Source organism: Eriocheir sinensis, chromosome 23, assembly GCF_024679095.1.
Source record: "Eriocheir sinensis breed Jianghai 21 chromosome 23, ASM2467909v1, whole genome shotgun sequence".
Lineage (NCBI taxonomy): Eukaryota > Metazoa > Arthropoda > Malacostraca > Decapoda > Varunidae > Eriocheir > Eriocheir sinensis.
Genome location: NC_066531.1, coordinates 3122535 through 3125034, shown reverse-complemented (window position 1 = coordinate 3125034; position 2500 = coordinate 3122535). Strand labels below are relative to the sequence as shown.

The window sequence follows — 2500 nt, the reverse complement described above, 5'->3', positions numbered from 1 at the left end:
TTCCTTTTCCTTCTAAGTCGTTTTTTCTACGTTTTTTTTCGTTTCTTTTCCTTTCCTCGTCGGCTCCTCGTTTCCTTTTCCTTCTAAGTCGTTTTTTCTACGCTTTTTTCATGTTTCTTTTCTCTCTCTCTCTTCGTCGCTTCCTCGTCCCTTCCTTTCCACTATTCTCTTCTCTTGTAAACATATGAATTCAGTGAGTTACCCCCATCTCTTCTCTTCTCTTGTAAACATATGAATCCAGTGAGTCACCCCCATCTCTTCTCTTCTCTTGTAAACATATGAATTCAGTGAGTTACCCCCATCTCTTCTCTTCTCTTGTAAACATATGAATTCAGTGAGTCACCCCCATCTACCAACGCACCTTTTCAGCCTCTTAACCCCTTGACTGCGGATTTCCTTCAGTCAGACCTCACCAAGCTACAGGAATGGAACAAAAAGTGGCTGCTACAATTCAGTGAAGAAAAATGTAAAGTCCTGCACCTTGGGAGAGGATATCCAGCACACCAATACCACACGGGAAACACTCCACTATCCACCACAGAAGCAGAGAAAGACCTGGGAGTGTATGTTACCAGGCTACCAGTGAAGGTATATCCAGCACACCAATACCATATGGGAAACACTCCACTATCCACCACAGAGGCAGAGAAAGACCTGGGAGTGTATGTTACCAGGCTACCAGTGAAGGGATATCCAGCACACCAATACCACATGGGAAACACTCCACTATCCACCACAGAGGCAGAGAAAGACCTGGGACTGTATGTTACCAGGCTACCAGTGAAGGGATATCCAACATACCAATACCACATGGGAAACACTCCTCTATCCACCACAGAGGCAGAGAAAGACCTGGGAGTGTATGTTACCAGGCTACCAGTGAAGGAATATCCAGCACACCAATACCACATGGGAAACACTCCACTATCCACCACAGAGGCAGAGAAAGACCTGAGACTATAATGTTACCAGGCTACCACTGAAAGCCAAATCCGTGCCAATCGCAGCAGACGGGTTAAATGTTCATTCATCGCCTTCCCCTAAGCACTTAATGAGGCAAAATCCATATTAATCTTCTCTTTTCTTTCTTTCGTCTGTGAGTGAAGGGTTAAGCACCAAACTTACCAGGAACTCATTAAAGATTTCGACTTTCCTAACTTTGACCGGGCTGAATGGCAATGCTCCAAGAGGGTATCAGACTCAGCGAAATTTTACTAAACTTACACGGTAAAGTAATATATTGATCCTGGCGCTGTTGACCGACCATGACCTTGTATGTGACAGTAATGTAGGCGATAAATTAAGTGGTTGCAATCACCAATTAACCCGCTTAAATATAGCTATCGACGACGCGCTCATAAATAAATAAATGGATAGGCGGTGGCTGAGTGGTTAGCGTGCTGGGCCCACATTCACCACGCCATGGACAACGTCGGTTCGAATCCCCACGCTACCACCTGGGATTTTTCAGTCACCGCCGAGTGGCTTAAAACTACCCACATGCTGTCCTGAAGACCACCCATCAACCCGGACTCTAGAGGAAACCGTCCAGTGAATCGAGAATGAGTTCCGGGGGGCAGCATGAGCCAAGCATAACTGGCGCCACTATAAAAATTGCCTGCGCCATGATGGGCTTGGGCCGACCATCTGGCCCTTGAGGAAAGCCTACCGGCGCTATAGGCGGGGATGTAAACCCCCAAAATTTGTCCGTGATACCAAATTGTAAGCTAATTTCACCGTAGCTTGTGAACAGCGTGGAAACATCTCAGCGTCCATGCAATCAACAACGCCTGGACCGCCCTCGACGATAAACTCCCAGAAGTAGAGAGCGCGGCAGTTTCCATGGAACCCGGGGCTTCGTGGTGCAGTGGTTAGCACACTCGGCTCACAACCGAGAGAGCCCGGGTTCGATTTCCGGGCGGAGTGGAAAAATTTGGGCGGCTTTTCCGATACCCTACGCCCCTGTCCACCCAGCAGTGAATGGGTACCAGGTATTAATCGGGGGTTGTGTCCCGTCTCCTGGGGTCTGTTCCCTTCTCCTATAATTCCTTCCCCTTCTGTCTCTCTCCGGCATATGGCCACAGATGTTGCGCCGACTAAACGAAACTTTCCAACGTTTCCATGGAACCTTAAAGAGTAAGTGGTGCTGTGGGTCCACCGCGGATGACCACTTAAGTGAAGATGGCAGTAACTTTAAATAAGAGGAATCATAACTTGACGAAGGAAGGCGACACCGCAGGAGCCCCTAAGCGATACAGCTGCAGATCTTGTCATTTTTTTTTTCATAGCTAAAGAAACATCTCAAGGGCAAAGAGACAAAAGTTATGAGCGGCCGAAAGAGAGGTCAATTTCGGGAGGAGAGGTGTCTTGATACCCTCCTCTTGAAATAACTCAAGTCAAAGGCAGGAGGAAATATAGACGAAGAGAGGCTGTTCCAGAATTTACCAGCGTGAGGGATGAAAGAGTGAAGATGCTGGTTAACTCTTGCATAAGGGGTTTG

General features: G+C 47.5%; 1 protein-coding gene across 11 annotated transcripts in view; it reads right to left on the bottom strand.

The window, feature by feature from the left end:
• The window catches only part of LOC127002415 (uncharacterized), a 107579-nt gene that overhangs the window by 83492 nt on the left and 21587 nt on the right, over positions 1 to 2500 (bottom strand). For 6 of the 11 annotated variants that reach the window (XR_007756221.1, XM_050868318.1, XM_050868321.1 and 3 more), the window contains one exon: positions 655 to 753. The exons of 4 other annotated variants lie outside the window; for them this stretch is intronic. Coding sequence is in view for 6 of the 7 variants with exons in the window: in XM_050868318.1 (XP_050724275.1) it covers positions 655 to 753 (99 nt within the window). In the remaining variant the exon portion in view is untranslated. Of the gene's footprint in view, positions 1 to 231; positions 754 to 2500 lie in introns of those variants that run through there. One more of the 11 variants, XM_050868324.1, reaches the window with a different exon arrangement.